The sequence below is a fragment of the Fistularia commersonii genome, chromosome 19 (genome assembly GCF_037954325.1).
Source record: "Fistularia commersonii isolate RoL2024-O1a breed Wild chromosome 19, RoL_Fcom_v1.0, whole genome shotgun sequence".
Classification (NCBI taxonomy): domain Eukaryota; kingdom Metazoa; phylum Chordata; class Actinopteri; order Syngnathiformes; family Fistulariidae; genus Fistularia; species Fistularia commersonii.
The window spans coordinates 9,422,447-9,437,932 of NC_141302.1; the positions used below are offsets into that span (position 1 = coordinate 9,422,447).

The 15,486-nt window shown below is 39.7% G+C and overlaps 1 protein-coding gene across 8 annotated transcripts in view; it reads right to left on the bottom strand.

Annotated features, from left to right (window-relative positions):
• Window positions 1-1,161: 1,161 nt before the first annotated feature.
• Window positions 1,162-15,486, bottom strand: part of slc24a2a (solute carrier family 24 member 2a) — a 48,829-nt gene continuing 34,504 nt past the window's right edge. For all 8 annotated transcript variants that reach the window (XM_086166526.1, XM_086166527.1, XM_086166528.1 and 5 more), the window contains 5 exons: window positions 13,338-13,420; window positions 6,467-6,601; window positions 6,243-6,332; window positions 5,265-5,431; window positions 1,162-4,291 (listed from right to left, as the gene is read on the bottom strand). In XM_086166526.1, the coding sequence (XP_086022652.1) occupies window positions 4,042-4,291; window positions 5,265-5,431; window positions 6,243-6,332; window positions 6,467-6,601; window positions 13,338-13,420 (725 nt within the window). In that variant the 3' untranslated portion in view covers window positions 1,162-4,041. The remainder of the gene's footprint in view (window positions 4,292-5,264; window positions 5,432-6,242; window positions 6,333-6,466; window positions 6,602-13,337; window positions 13,421-15,486) is intronic.

Consider the following 15,486-nt stretch of genomic DNA (forward strand, 5'->3'; position numbering starts at 1 on the left):
AGAAAGTGTCATTATGAGTCACAACTTTTATGGAAAGGAGACTCATTCAGTAGAAAACTGCTCAGTGGTTCCGGGAGACTAAACTAAATGAAAATGAATGCTGGGTCAGAATTCTGAGTCACAGCTGAGTGTCAGCATTGGATCACAAGGGGGCGCCCAATTCCATCACTGAGCTGCCTGCTTACATAAAAATGAAAGTAGGCCTGATCTTGCTTGTTCTTCTGTGTAGATTTCTGAATACATTTTGGTGTGAAGCTATAAAAATTGGTGAGAAACCCTTTTGCCAATAGGATCTGAGAGAAAAGAACCAAATAAATCTGAGTGACTATCTCTTCCTCAGATGAAGGTGGAACAGACAATGACAAAGATGATAAAAATGGAGCTATATTCATGAAATGCCTGCAGAAGTGTATTTGTTTAGGAAAATCCAAAGACAAAAGTTCATGTGACACTTGTATGGGCCAGAAATGCATCTAAAGAAGTCTTTGAATGCATTTGGATTGCCGACGTAAATTGGCATTGTAAATTGCTCAAAACCATCTGAGCTGATAAAAGCTCATGAAACTTCTTCTGCTGAATTTGTAAAATCGATTTAAATTCATTTAAATTTCACCCAAGAACTATATTGCTTTGGATTCTACCACAAGGCTCCTTGGATGTTCTACCAAAAACAACTTAGCTCACAGGCTGACTGTAAGGACATCTATTTATATATCCTGATGAATAACACGAACTGAATTTTTTATGTACAAACACAGCCTACACTCATGTTAATCCCAAAACAAAAGACGAATACTCACCAGCTGTGCAAAGTGTCAAAATCACTTGTCTGCTTGCAGAGTAAATTAAATCTTTGGTGTGTAACATTTCATTTGATGCATCATAAAGCCAGTGAACAGAGAGGTCAGAGAGCATCAGCGATGTTTTCGGCAGATGCGATCATGACCCAAACACGGCTCTGACAGTGACGAATGAAAACATCTACTGGGCGTCCTGAGCACCGCAAGGTCATCACTTCCATCTTCTTCTCATGAGTACCTGTGGGATGAATGGCTCCAGAAAAATCCAAATGAATACACATTTTGAGGAGTTACTCAAATCTGGATCCACTTCAGATCCAAAAACTGAAGCTCAAATAAATAAATCAAAATCAGCAGGTGCTTTGTTGCATATTTGAATTATCATCTTTATTTGTTTCATTATATACTTTGTGTTTTTTTTACATAAAGAGACATATTTCTTTTACACTTATAGATTATATGGTTAATTTGTATCTGTATATATATACACCTTAAATAAATCTTACATTAACACGAAGAAAATAAAAACATTTACAGTGCAAGAACGTTCGTCAGTGGTCAACTTTCAGGGTCTCTTACCATCGGTAAACTACAACCATTGTTTCCCTCTCGATTTTCTCCACCCTATTTCCTCTCGCTTTTGCTTTCCCTCACCTTATTACCACAAGAACTTTTGAAAAAGGAAAGGAGTTTGATGCCTTGAATTCTAGAAAAAGAAAGTGTGTAAAGACAGGAGTGCAGAGACAGTGAAACGGATGGCCTGGCTTTGTTTGCATTAAATTAAAGCCCCCTTCTTAAATCACTATTCCCTTGTTCAAACTGATTTTTCAACCTTGTAAACAAAAAAAAAGACACCTTTTGTTTTTGGTGAGCTCTACGGGTTTTGAGAAAGGTTGTTGTTGTTTCCGTAGGCTAACAGCCAGGCTAGCAGTTACTTCCCGTATCCAATTTCCAGTTTTTATACCATTACAAATGGCAGAAACAGTGGCGGCGGTGTCAGCTCTGCTTTTCCTGAATGCAAGGAGGTGATAAAAAACAGTAAATGTCATGTCTGAACCAGTAGCTTCTGCAAAGAAGAAAAAGGTTGTATTTACAAAGTAAAATCGATGGTGTTTTCCTCTGAATGGATGCATAAAAGTGAACATATATTGTTGGTCTACACTCAGCTGTACAGTCAGTGGGTAACCAGCCCAGATTCCTTGCATGCATTGTTCCTCACACATCCAGAGAATCTATTTACTATTATATTACAGTTAATTCCTACGAAGCTGCTGTACAGAGGCTGTGTTGAGGTAAAGCTGGCCAGCACTAAAAAGGGAGAGGTTGTTGTAGGAAAGCCGGGGCATTTATTTTATTTTTTTTTCTTTGGAGCAATGGTTGGCCCGCTTTTGTTCCAAAGGGGACTCGCACCACGTCGGACAGGGGGGAGGACAGCGAGGCATGGGGGAAGGGAGACGGACGCATGTGGGATTCTCAACGACGACACAAATATTGCTGTTTAAATCTGTGATTTTCTACATTCTATGTAGCTTAAGAGCCATTGTGATTATGATTCCTGTTTCCAGTACAAAACACAGATTGGTGCTTTTCATTTTTTTTTTTGTTATTTTTTTGCAGTTAGTTGCAAAATACTGGTAGTGTAACCTCTATTCCTAGATAAAGAATGGTCATTGTGTCATGACTTCAAATGCAGATTTGCACACATGCACACAAAAGCACCTTTGATTAGAAAAGAAATCGCACAAGTTTGATAGATATTGTTGACCATACATGTTGACATTTTCTACACAGAGACCGAGCACTGGTTTGCATTCAGGAGTTATGAAACATGTTCGAGAGTATACCTTGGTATGCAAACTCTTCAATGTTGAGTCGTAATAATCACATCCGAGTGTCTGTTTTACATGCAGCTCCTTGAAACTACAACCCCAGGAGTGGCTGGAGGGTGGAGCCCAGTTCTCCTGTGAACAAAGCACTACACATTGACTAATCTATATCAACCTCAAAACACTTAGATTTGTTTAAAGTCTTGTTTTGACTTCATGATGGAACTCTGATGAGCCTACTGTACACATGCTTTTTTTTTAATTTCTTGTTGTTTTTTGATATTGATGGCTTGCCTACATTTTGAGAGGGTAATCTTGATTTTTTTTTTTCTTCTTTCCTTTTTGCGGTTGGTGTGTGAGCATGAAACCTTCGACACAATCAGAAGTGGCAAAAATAACAAAGAGGAGCAGATTGTCAAGTGGAGATTAAATCAAATTGGAATTTGCTACAGTACACATAATGCTACCTCTCTAGTTATTTGATGTAAAATTGCTTGACAACCCCAAACAGTAAAAAAGAAGAATCCTCTGAAGAAACATTCAGTGGTGATAACGGACATTGGGCGGGGAAGAAGAGTCACTTTAAATTATTAATGTGACAGGGTGATGGTGAATTTGCAAAAATTAGAAGAAAAACAAACAAACAATAAAAATAAATGAATAAAGAAAAGTCTGTCTGCCCCAGCAAGAGGGTTTCACTTTTGTTGCTCAAAAGGTCAAAGACCAAAGGAGAGCTGCTTTTGCTTTAAATCCATTTTGAAAATCCTCCAGTCTTCAATTTCCTTGTCCACATGTTCTCTTCATTCTCAGCAGCAGCTTTTTGACTCAGTCTGCTGAAGTGGTGTGTGCGTGTGTGTGCGTGTGTGTGTGTGTGTGTGTGTGTGTGTGTGTGTGTGAGTGCAAATATACTCACAATTTCAGCTCAGACACTGCATTTATCAATAAGTTACCCCCACCCCCGCCCCCTGTCCCCCAACACCACCTTTCTCGATAGAAAGTTCACAGGAGGTCAATCTCCTCAACCAACTAGGTTCAGCCTTGATAAGTCTGATCTAGTGACACTAGTGGCATGCATAAGGGTTCTATATTTGGCTGATGCACCCGTGGCCCCTTCCTCACCTGCCGATTAAATAACAATACATAAAGGTCCACTCAGGGTTGGCCGACTGCAAACTTTGCTGAGCCAGAGTCTTGTGGTTTAACCACTCCCTGCCACCGCCTGTCAAGTGCAACTATGGGCAGTTAGCATGTTTTTATCTCTTTTGAAATCCTCCCCACTCCATGTTGATTTGCGGGGTAAAAGACCACGAGGGCCATATAAGAGCGATGAGACAAGAAGGATGGTTGCGGTGGTGGTGGTGGTAGTGGTGGTGGTGGCGGCGGACCAGGGAGAGGAAGAAAATCCACGAAGCTCCTCAGACAGACACCGGACAGGTGAGGACCCTGTCCTCGAGCATGACACTGATCACCACGAAGACAAAGTACAGCAAGAACATGATGAAGCCAAGCAGCTTGCTCATGCGCCACTTGCAAGCGGCGATGGAGATGATGACAAAGAGGAGCATGAGGAAGAGGAGTACAATGGCACAGAAGAGACCGTTGGAGCTGACTTGCACTGGTTTCAGACCGCTGAAAAGTGACCAGAGGAGCCAGGGGAACGGCAGTCTGTAAACACACAAACACACATTATGATGTATAAAGCTGTGACTGAATCTTACACACATTTCGAGTGGACTATTGTCAACCTTTACTCCAGCGGTCTTTTGCGTACTCAGAGATGAGGTTAAAGCATAGACTTCCAACTGAAGAAGACATAATATCTTGTCATTGACCTCCAGTAACCTGGAGGTTTGCCTGTAGAGTCAATGCACCGCAACAATACGTTACACTGAGTCATGACTATTCCAATATAAAGTCGGGGCTGGAGGGTCTTACTTGATGTGAGAGGTTAGAAAACCATCTATTGTATGTAAATTTGAATAATCGAGATAAATGGCCAATGCCTTCCAGTAGTACTTATGGTTCTGCTTGACTATATATCTGAGAGCAATTTGAGAAGCCGCTATTAGTACAGAAGCTGAAAGCAGGGTTCTGAAATTCCATCCTGCATTTCAGGTTTTGGGAAGAGAGTGTTGGATACACTGCCACAGGGAGGCGGCCAAGTGTTCATTGTAACGTCAGTCTTTGACAGCACAGTGTCGGCCCTTCATATCATTGTGAAAGACCATCATGCCCAGTGTTGGATTGTTTATGAGACCAAAGGATGACCCAATGACGATGTCTGGAACCAATAAGATCTCAAGTCCGTAATCAGATTTGAAGAAATTGTGACTTTTTGTTTTCTCGAAGGGTATTTTAGACTTGAAAAGAGAAACTGTAACAGGAAGCTTTTTCGAAATTGAAATAGGAAGATTAAACAAAATATAGTATCAAATCTGGCCTGTGGGTATGATTGCAATATCAGTGTTCTGAACACATGAGTCAGACTGAACCGTTTCATCAGAGTAGATTTAAATCGTTACGTGGGATTACGTGGGAAGACATATTGCTTTGCGGAGCGGTTTCTTCCGAGCATAATTCTACGACTGCAAAACGAACTCAACTCCGTCAGGACTCAAGTCCTAAATGAGTGACGTACCCAACAGTAATGTCAAAGATGTTGGAGCCCACAGAGCTGGATACAGCCATATCACCCAGCCCTTTGCGTGCCACAATAACACTGGTGATGAGGTCAGGGATGGAGGTTCCAGCTGCTAATATAGTCAGACCCATAATCTCCTCTGTAATCCCAAAGGTCTCTCCAACCTGCAAAAAAATGAAAAAAAGAAAGAAAATTAAGCTTTGGGGGTAAATAAAATCTAATCTGTAGTTCTGTCTATTTTTATTTTCTTTCTGAGGGCTCACAACTGGTGAAGGTGACCAAACTACCTTTGTAAAATCTTTTTGTTCTGAATGAGAAAGTTAATGACTGGTGATCTTTTTTAGTCTTCAATTATTATTTAAATTTCGATTGTCATAGACGGCAATGGGAGACAACATGCAAACGTGTCTCATCCTTGTTTTCTAATAATGATTATGCTCACATGAGGCTGCTGCACCTTGTAAGGTACACATCACTCTGAAATGCAAGCCCCACCCCTCATCATTATCGTGCTTCAGGATAGCTGCCTGATATTACCTGAGATTGGGACACATGATGAGAAAGCTTTGCAGAAAAGTAAAAGTAACTGCCTTTGAGCATAGTTCTGCTGCTCAACAAATTACTTTACACCGATGGATTAAGCGAGTTCAAGTTTGATTTTTAAATGATGTTGTCCGTGCGCATTTCAGAAAATCCGCCCAGTACCCAAGTACCTTTCTACCCTCATTAGCAAAAAACTGTGCAAAATCGACATTTCAAAGTTAACTACCCGGTATATGGATCACTATAATAGCAATATATGCTTTCTCTCCTTAAAATCAGCATCTGTGTCAGTCTCAAAAACCATATTACACTTGCACCCTTCATTAGATAACACATTTTACTTATTGTATGGATGTACTTTTTATGTATAGAATGTCATGTCAAAAAATGCAGTCAGACATTATTAGATTTATAGTAAAACGCGTTGCATACCTGGTGAGCCCACCACACCATTAGGTAAGAGAAGCCTGCAATCCAGCAGATGGCACCCAAAAAGGTGATAGGAAAGAATTTCTTCGACGTCTGGGCAGACCAGGAAGACAGCAGAGGGCGAGAGGTGAATTCAATAGCAATATTAAACTGATAACTGTCTTTTTGCTATTGCTCTGATTGAGTGTGAAAATGTCTCTTCTACATGCAGCCACACAGACACACACCGGTTTCCTGACATCAGGCAGAGTTAGCCACAGCGGAAGGACGATAGGTATGATCAAGAGGTAGGTAAGTCGCTTGCGGTTGGACTCAGGCCAGGACAGACTCAGTGGCTGGTCGTCTTCCTCCTCGTCCTCTGCCTGAGGGAGGGAGGGCAGAGAAACAGAAGAAAAGGAGAAGAAATTTAAGGGTGACAAATAATGAACTGTGATATTGTCTTTGAATAGAATACTTTAGTTATTTTCAGTCATGAATCATACAGGGTATTTAGCTACTGAACTCCTTTCCAGCAAAGTTTGGAAACAGTGGCCCCCGTCTGACTTTGTCTACTTTGCAGCTGGAAGCTTTTGTCAATGAATTGATAACTTACCACCAGTGGAGGTGTGAAATGTATAATATTTATACATTTGTAAGACTGGCACGGAAGTGTTCACATTACAGTTATGATTCCAACAATCAGGACATTACTGGTTACATGATATCAAAATCTTTGTCATCATTTATATATACCTTCAATCACATATTCAGATTTTTTTTGAATTTACATGAAAAAAGCAATTTCTGCTATAAATCTTGTTCTTGACTGATTTTTCCCCCTCCAACAATAACAACCATATTAATGAATGCAAAAGAAAGGTAATAGGTACAACATGAGAAGGATTTGTGGTGATTTAGCGGACACTCCACAAAATCAGGAAAGCCGCAGATTGACACAAAGTAATTTCATGTAAAACAGGTTGCCACCAACTTAACTTGGTCAACATCTGTAAATTATTCTTAGCCTCTGGAAAAAAGAAATTTGTGTCATGATTTTATTATCTTTGCAACAATGCATAACTTGCTCAATTTAAGATGAGACAGCGGTTTGGATATTTGATTGTCAACACTTGAGGTGAATCAGAGTGGCACTCAACATGATGCCAATCACCAACTGCATGACATATCTTAGTCAGACACTTCTGACTCGACTCTGGGAAAAGTAGTAAAAGCAAGTACATTTCAACAAAACAACTCCATCTGAATTATGTGATTCAATCAATCACTTCCTAATCAGTTTCATTCACTGAGTTCCTATGAAACTTAAGGGCAGCCGCAGGAAACCTGCGTCATACTGAGCATTTTCCAACAGCTCAAGAAAACCTTAGTGGCTCAGTAAACAATGATGTTGTACTGAAAGTTTCTTTTTTTACTTATGATGGTTCTGTTATGGCTGAGTGGTGGTGAATGTCTGCAGGCAGTTTCAGAAAGCTATGAAGGAGGCATTATCATGACATAATGCCAATGGTTTTGTTCAAAAACAGTCACACGATGAATAACATAATTAGAGTCTGAATTCACAACATCAATCCACATCATGTTATTGGAGGAAAATTACATATTAAATAACTATCTGTCAAAAAATGAAAGACAAGGAGAATAATACTTTGATTGTTCTTCAATAAAAGAAATGTTAGAAACAAAAAATTGATCTGACCTTTGAAATACAGAGTTCAATAAAGACATCAAAGAATTGCACCAAAATATGATACAATGATACAGATACGAATTATTTTAAATAAATACATTCATACATTCATTTGTTGTCAATAGCTACTATCTTGTATGAGATACTGGAACCAGTTCCAGTTGACATTGAGTGAGAGGTGGGTTTTATACTCAACCAGTTGCCTGTCAATCACAACCATTCACTCTTTGACTCACACCTATGGACAATTTACAGTCTCCATTGAATGTATTGCATGTTCTCTGACATGTCAGAGGAAGATCTTTTTTAACACATTAGAAGGAATTCAATCGGGAAAAAAGAACCTTCTTCCCCTGATTTGGAGGCCTTGGGTTTTCATTTTGCTCTCAAAAATTCTTTGAGTATGTATGTATCTAAAGGGATGCTGAAAACACTTATTTCAATACCACTGTCTGCTTTTGCATGACAACAAGTCTCATAGGGATGTAATACTCCATAGCAACCAGAGATGCAGGCGATGCTTTAGCAACACGAGCGCTTCTGGAGGGGAAAGACAACACAGGTGCAGAAGTTGATGGCGAGACCTGGAGGGGCACATGCCTTTGGTTTGTGACCTTGCCGCAGAGGAGTTCGATGACTGTGATTTGAGAGATTGGACTGAGCCGAAGGGGCTCTGCTTCGACATTCAGCCACAGCTCATCACTGCTGACTGCTGACGCCGCTGCATCAGAAGACCTCCAGAATCTGATTGGACCTGCCGGTGGAATGCCGAGTGAGCCAAAGACTGTCAACTCTCTGCGACTCAGCATCAAACGAGCTGTCAGTGTCTGGAGATGACAAATGATGTAGGTACTGACTGGCTCAAAGACAGCTTTTTTTTTTTTTTTTTTGTTATTTATAGCATTAGCTGCTGGGGTTTGTGTCTACTTTTACAAACCTTAGCCTCAGTTAAATATTGTGGTTCATGTACATTGTAATGACAGACCAACATAGTCTTCTTAGAGTGGATAAGCATCATGGGTCCCTTTGTATCCAATTAGATAGGATACTGCGGTGCCATGGGGACCAGGAGGGAGCAAGTCCGCACATGCAGATGTGAGCAGAACTCAATGATCTCCAATCCATGCCTTGTCCTTATGACTCCAAATAAGGTGTAAAAAAGAGGCATAAAACATGAAGAAAAATAAAATCACTGCTGGGCATGAAAGCAAGAAAGATAGATGCATGAAGTAAAAAGACTTTTCTCCTCAATTTATATTTTTAATCCTCACAGTATAAATGACATCATAATCCAAGGATGCCTTGAGTGGAAAGCTTTGTATGTGGCTACTGCACAAACCATGAATCATATGGAGCTTATCCTGCTGTGACTGTGACTGCTGTCGAGTATCGCTCGGTAACCTTGGCAATCAGAGCTGCTTAACAAAAGGCCGTGCTTGCACCACTTATACTCGGCATTCTGAATTCCCCTCCTTTCCATATCCAGATGGCTGCATTGTTGTCAATTAAAAGGCCTTAAAACAGAAACCTGAGAAGATCAGCGGTGCAGTAAATACGCCCCTCTCAGTGATATGAGGGTGGTAGAGGTTTTCATTAGCGTCAATTCCAGTATTTATTGACAGCGGTGTCTGCAGGATAATGATAGCGGCAATGACTTCACCTAATCTCATGGCAGTAAAAGTCCCAGGATTCATATAATTGATTAAGCTTATTTGATCTGCAAGTCTTGTGCAGAACTGATGAGAGCCTGCAGATTGCTGCTTTTGGCTGACACTGCACACCAAAAGGGTGTCTATTTATGACTTGCCAAACTAGCTTTCTAGGTTGAAGGACCCCATGGAGCCTGTGCTCCCAAGTTGAGCACAGGCTGAGTTGGTGCCCAAATGCCAACCCCTTTGGGGGCCCTTCTTCCCTGTGGTGCCTCAGCTTGCAATGCTGCCAACTTGGAGCTTAGAGGCGCTGACTTTTACTATATGCGGGAGAGCTGCGAGGGGAGGTGTGACATTTAATAATTTTTTTCCTTCCCAAAGGGAATCATACACATTGGTGCTCAATGTTAGGCAACAAAGCACAAGTTGAAATGGTTCAAATATTTTCTTATAAGAACAATTCTGATGGAACTTCATAAGCCTGATTCCAGCCATTCAGAAGTGGTAGTCTCAATAACTTCCTCAGAGTACAACTCCCCGCAAATCTTTTGCAGTTGCCTCCCATCTTACAACATAATTATTAGTCTATGCATTATTACTGACATCTTGCTTTGTCTTTCTGACATGCAGGCCTCATGTGGTTTGCAAAAATGAACAAAGGATGGAAGATAACATTTCAATCACATGTTATTTCCATCTTAGAATCCATGATAAGGCGCATGGATCCCCTTTCCTCTAATTCACCCTTGCCGCATTAGATGAGGTATGAGTCATAAACTGCCTGTGGTTCTGATTCCCTTTATTTTCCCAAGTAGTTTATGAAAGAAATGATTACACGGGCTCTATGCACTCATAAATATTCAAAATATGTGCTGAAAGTGAATATTTTTGTACAGTTAATTTTCTGTGACTCATGGATTGAATGTGCTCATGGTTTAGCTTCACAAGAAAAATCCATTCAAAAAATAAATAAACCGGATAAACCCACAATGTGGATTCATGATAAGTATTGCTTTAATTTCATCTTTTTTTGTGTGTGGAATGCTGCAACAATTTTCTTCTCACTGAGCTATCCCGAGTTTCATAACAAAAAAAGGAGCTGGGAAATTGTGTTGCAGACTTTAATTCTGACCTTCGCAGTCCCCTTATTTCACAATCTTGGTTGCCAAGGAATCCAGGAGGAATTGAACAATTAGTATGATGGACTGTCTGGCAGCAAATGAAGCTGTGAGCTGTTTGTAGCTACTTCCTTGCTGACACGGGCAGGTGCATTGTGGGAAATATCTCTAAAAATAGCAACATGTGGAAATTTACACATCTATAGGCTTCCAACTCCCAAATTCTATCCATCACCACCTGGAAAAGGTCTTTCTGCTGTCATTTCAAACATAAACACTGGATGGACATTGGCTGGAGGAGAATATAATTAAAACCTGTTAAAACCAGTGTGATATGTATGTCTGAGGGCACCATAATGCAGCAGAATAAAATCAATACCCACAACTATGTTTGGAATCTGAGTTAAACTGACATTAGTCCTTTTGTTTGCACTACATTTCCAATCAACCAAAAACACTGAATGTCAGAATTTAGCATATTAACATATTTGAAAACTCTTCAGGTAAATAAATTCATTCAACTTGGCTATTTTTAATATGTACTATTTACAGCATGGACTATGGTTTAATGGAGAACTGTGAAATGTAACAGTCTTCCCCTGAAGTATGATGGCAACAGAAAAAAGATCAGTTGTTGAAAAAATATAGTCCTTGAGAAAATTTAGACTTGATTCATTTGAATTTTTCTCAGATAGCGCTGCTGGTTTTAAATGGCAGGACAAGTGACCTACCCGAGATTTATTTGTACCGCAATCATAATGCAACCTAGAATTATCATTGAACAAAGATATGAGACCTTAAGATAAATGGGAAAAAAAATGTATGAAACAATGTTAGAACAGTGTCGATTAAGCTGAGATGCACTTAACGATCTAGAAAAAGCCCAATACCAGGATCTCACTGAATATGTGATTTTATAGCACATCAGCAAGAACGCTTTATTGCTTTCTGTAATATCTGTGGTATTAAGTGGTTTTGTTCGGGAACCTTCTCACCCTTTTGTAGGGGTGCATGGAGAGGCAATGAAGGGGTTGGTAGCAGGCAAGGACATAGGAAGCAGGAAGTGTCTGTCAACACTGCAACTTCAAACTTAAATTAGGGATTATCAGTTTTAGACGACATCTTTTTGTTCACTAAAAGCCACAGTCAGAATTGTAACTGTTAAACTGAGGCCTTTTTCTCACCTTATTATACATAAAAATATTATTATTATTATTATTATTGTTGTTATTATATAACCTCTAATTACCAGTAAACCCTTAATCAAAATGATGGAAACAAATCCGTTCTTCTAACAATTCTGTCCTGGAAACAGAGGATTCACAAGGAGAATGCAATATTTGCATTGATGCATTTCTTCCAAGATCATTATATACATTTCATGCCAGCCGTTGCTGATTATTGGGGCATTACAATGTTTTTTACTGACTTTAACAGATAACAATGTTCATTCTTTTATCACTGCTTGTGGTTGTGGGAGCTGAAGTGGAATTAATCCCTTCTCTCAGGTAAACATTTGCAGTAATGCAAACAATAGAAGAAGGCAACGAATAACAATTATCCTCTCAGATATTGTTACATGTATTTTATTATTTCAACTGCAATATAAATGCTTGTGTCTCCTTCCAGAAACTTCACTATATTGTTAGAAGTTTTGGGAAAATGTCATGACTAAACTGGCAAATAGTTGCTTTAAAATTAACAAAATATTATATATAAAAGTATATAATGGACATACATGTGCAACTATCTGAAGTGCATGAAGAAACTGCCAGATAATTGTGAGCAATTACCGAGCATATTTATAGAGAATAAACACAAAAAGGCATCTGAATACCCTTTTGACTGTTTTTTGGATTGCCCAGACTGCCAGACAGTAAACATCAAACTGCAGTCTGTAGAAAATGTGTTGTTAATGTGCCTCAGTGCCTGAAACTAAATTAATCTGCAACACAAGTTGAAGGACAACTTTTTCGCTTCGGTAAAAAATTGCTGGCAGGGTCCAGCCGGTCTTGGGTTGACCCTCAGATGTGTCAGCATGGAGGGCAGGTACCCAGCAGGATGACTGGCACACCCATCTCCTCCTCCTCAGTGTGCCACTTTGAATTGCTGCCCTCTCACCCGAGGACCGTCTGCCAGCCCGGTGGGTCGGCGTGGCCTGTTGTCATCACTCATGCCGACACAACTGCTGCAGGTGCCTCGGTGAGTCTTGCCTGTTTGTAAAGTGTGTGGCTGTGTGTATGTGTTTTCTAGTGTTTGTTTGGGAGTCCCTGCAGTGGTGAGCAGCAGGAGTGTGAGGAGTGTGATTACAGAACTCAGTGGGAAAAGGTGGGTCTTTGGCAGGTCTAGCTGAAGGTGGAGGAATTCGCCACAGTGCGTCCTGGGAAATTATCAGCAGTGGTTACCCGTCAGTGCAGCGTTTGCATCAGTCACTCTCAAGGTGGAACACAGACACAGATGGGAGGTAGTAAACTTTCATAAATGCCTCTGTGTCTTCTATATCTGACCCTCTCTGTTTTCTTTCTCTTACTTTACTTTTTCACAAGACGATGGTTGCTTCGTCGGGGGACGTTTTGGACCGGGTTTTATGTTACGTGCCGCCATCCATGCCTTGGTTTTGGTGTGAATGAGATTGACTTCTTACCGTCTCACCCTCCTGTCCTGCCGTTCCATTCATAGGTGGCGTCACTTCCACTTCCACGCTGGAGCTGTTTGGGAGGTTCTTGTCTGTAGAAAAGTTAAGCAAGTAAAGAAAGTGAGAAGTTGCTGTTGCCGCAAATAGACGTGGTAGTGTTAGCAGATGTGATGTTCAGATATTAACCCCTTCAAAGCCCTGAGCAAAATATATATATAGTTTTATATTTAGTTTTATGTTTTGGTCACGCTTAAATATTCACTGTGCAGTTGAAATAGGTTTAATCTATGTGAAATCACTACAAAGCAGAACTATGTGTAAATGAAAAAAACTGTTCTTTTCATAATAGTTGAATATGCAGCCTTTTAAAGAGATTTCAAAATGTTTGAACAACAACTAGGAAAATGAGTAGGTGTCATTAATCCAAGTATTTTTACTAAACCCCGCGAGTTATATGATGTAATCAATATGTTTCAAGAACAATCAGCAGACCAGTATAGTTAGTTGAATCAAATATTTCTTGGCATGCAGGCAACTATGTTCTCCAAACTCCTGTTTCTGTTCTCGGGTTGTCCCACAAATGCACAAAAATCTGGGGCGGATGTACTTCCCACTTCCAACTTCACACCTCCAACCATAAAAGAACAGAATATTAATGTCTCTTCATCTGTTAGCACCATTCCACTTACAAACCGATCGTGAGTGAACATTGTGACATCGCAACCACTTTTGTTTCATTCAGCTGCCAGAAAATAACTTCTGGCACACTGGTAATGACACCAATGCATTTGGTGTTTACGCATGTCTGATATGAAAGGGTGGTGTTTTATAAAAAATGTTATATTAATTTTTAATCCAGTAATTTCATGTTCCTTAATGCTTCTGAAAAACTATCCTGTCAATTTCCTTTTTACCAAAAATACAGACAGTGCTCCTCATAGTCTCTGTTTTTATTTTATTTTGTCCAAAAATGCAAATTAACGTAACGACATCAGATTAAGTTTGATAAGACACATTAGTTTAATTGATGGTTATTCAGGTTACTTCAAGTGTGAGAGACCCTGAGAGTGAAACTGTATTTTTTCCTGGAGAATAAAGAACTGAACTGAAGAAGCCTCTCGAATGAGGGATGAAACATCTTCAAGTGAAGAAATACAAGTCCGGTTGCCACAACAAGAACATTTTGACAAGAATTGACCATGACCTGGATGACTGAGAACCTCCACAGACATTTCCCTGCAGAGTCTTTAACCTATCTGGAGGGGACACTGGTGATATTGCATTGAAAATGAGATGTCTCTCTGGAATAGGAGTAAATGTTAATGTACTTATATGAATTCAGTGTATGTTTTACAGTTTTATAAATCCTATTTTACTTGAATATAAAGTGGGTTTCATCATTATTTTCTTTCCTTTATAATGTGTTTGCCTCGAGGTAATTCTTTCTTCATTTTCTCTTTCCCTATTTTGGTCCAGTAATCTAATGGTAGCTTCCCAATTTCAGATGTGACGTGAGATCCATTACTATTTTCACATTTAAAAAAAGAAGGGGAAAGGATTTCAATAGTTCAACAGATACCGTAGTGTGTGTAACCCACTGTACATTAAACTATGTACGTCTGAAGTGATTGCTATCATCCCTCTCTCTGAACCATTTTATTTGAGGCCAGAATTACTTAACAGCCCTTATTAAAATACCAGAAGCTGAAAGCCATGTAATCAGATGATAGAAGTATAATTGCTATGGAAATGTCTTTAATCCAAGTATGGTTGTTACACAATTAGAAGGATTCCCCAACAGATAGAGTGACTGGATAAACTATCATAGACACATAAAGCCCTCCCTTGGACTTCTATAACATTAGGGATCAAATGGGATATTTTACTAATCCCATGCATGATTCACTTAACTATAGTGACAGTGAATAAACTGACTTGACAAAGTAAATATGAGAAGTTTCAGTGCTGACTACCCGTCATGCCTTTTGATAATGACGGTAATATGTTAACGTAGCACTGTTAGCATAATGATCTGCATCTCACTTTGATTCTGCAGCTTGTACTTCATTGTGGCCATGAAAGCACTTCCTCTGGCCTCCTGTTTATCGTTCATTCAAGCACTCTTTGAAGTGAAAACACACATAAATTACACTTGGCA